Genomic DNA, 1019 nt, shown 5'->3' on the forward strand with positions numbered 1-1019 from the left:
ATCACTGTGGTCCTTGTTGTTCAGAACATGATACCTGTTCCCACACTTGTTCACTATCCACTGCAGACCTTCATCGCTCTCTATATACTCCTCCACAGTCTTCCCTCCTAACCAGTCACCATAGGTAAACAGAACCAGTATGTGTTTCCAGATTTCTTCTCTAAACAGACTCATGTGTTCCTGGATAGATCTCAGATATGATGGATCAGCATTGACTGCCAGAGGAATAACCAGCAGCACAGCATGTGGTCCTGGAGGACAGAGATTCACACTGTTCTCTATTTCCAGTTTGTCCATCTCACTGGTGTCCTGAAGGGTGTGGATGAAGAACCACCCAGGAGAATCCACCACTGTGAGCCGCCTTCCTTCAACCACACTGTGGCTGATTTCACTGACTGTTGTCTTTCTTCCAAGACCTTTATTAACACCAAATGCTTCTTTTCCTAGAATGATGTTTCCTGCTGAGCTCTTTCCACCCCATGATCCACCAATCATCGTTATTCTCAAATGGTTTGGAGGAACTTTTCCACCTAAATCATGAAAACAAACCAATAATTCATTATTTAAATGTTTGCAGCTCAAGTCTGTTTAGAGTAGAGTTGATAATGTAGAGAAAAAAATACAACATTTGTCAAAGAATAAATATCTGTTCAGTTGTATCAGTTTATTGGTGTTTGTATGAGAAAATAAATGAACTATGTGAATACTTGGATTTAGATGGTTTTAAAAGGTCTACTGTGTCTTTTTTATTTTACCAACATCAAAAACATTTTACAAAAGTCCAAATTAATTTCATTTCATTTATTTTGAAACATGATATCTGTTGGGATTTGTGATCTGCCACCTTTCTCCAGCAGAGAGCGCCCTGGGTCTCCTGAGATGAAGCCACCTACACACCTGAGGCTGATTCACCTGATTAGGAGACCCACTACTTAAGCAGCGGCCAGACCTGTCTTTAGCGCCGGAGTGTTGACCAGTTTTGGTTAGTGGAACCTGAGCCTCAGCTTGTACTAAGAATC

At 41.1% G+C, this 1019-nt stretch overlaps 1 protein-coding gene across 1 annotated transcript in view; it reads right to left on the bottom strand.

The window, feature by feature from the left end:
- LOC107081033 (GTPase IMAP family member 4-like) overlaps nucleotides 1-1019 on the bottom strand; it is a gene marked incomplete at both ends in the record, with an annotated part of 12593 nt that overhangs the window by 2889 nt on the left and 8685 nt on the right. Inside the window, one exon of the mRNA XM_015369244.1 lies at nucleotides 6-530. Within this exon, the coding sequence (XP_015224730.1) occupies nucleotides 6-530 (525 nt within the window). The remainder of the gene's footprint in view (nucleotides 1-5; nucleotides 531-1019) is intronic.

This window comes from Cyprinodon variegatus, unplaced genomic scaffold (assembly GCF_000732505.1).
Source record: "Cyprinodon variegatus isolate N-32 unplaced genomic scaffold, C_variegatus-1.0 Scaffold2731, whole genome shotgun sequence".
In the NCBI taxonomy this organism is placed as follows: Eukaryota; Metazoa; Chordata; class Actinopteri; order Cyprinodontiformes; family Cyprinodontidae; genus Cyprinodon; species Cyprinodon variegatus.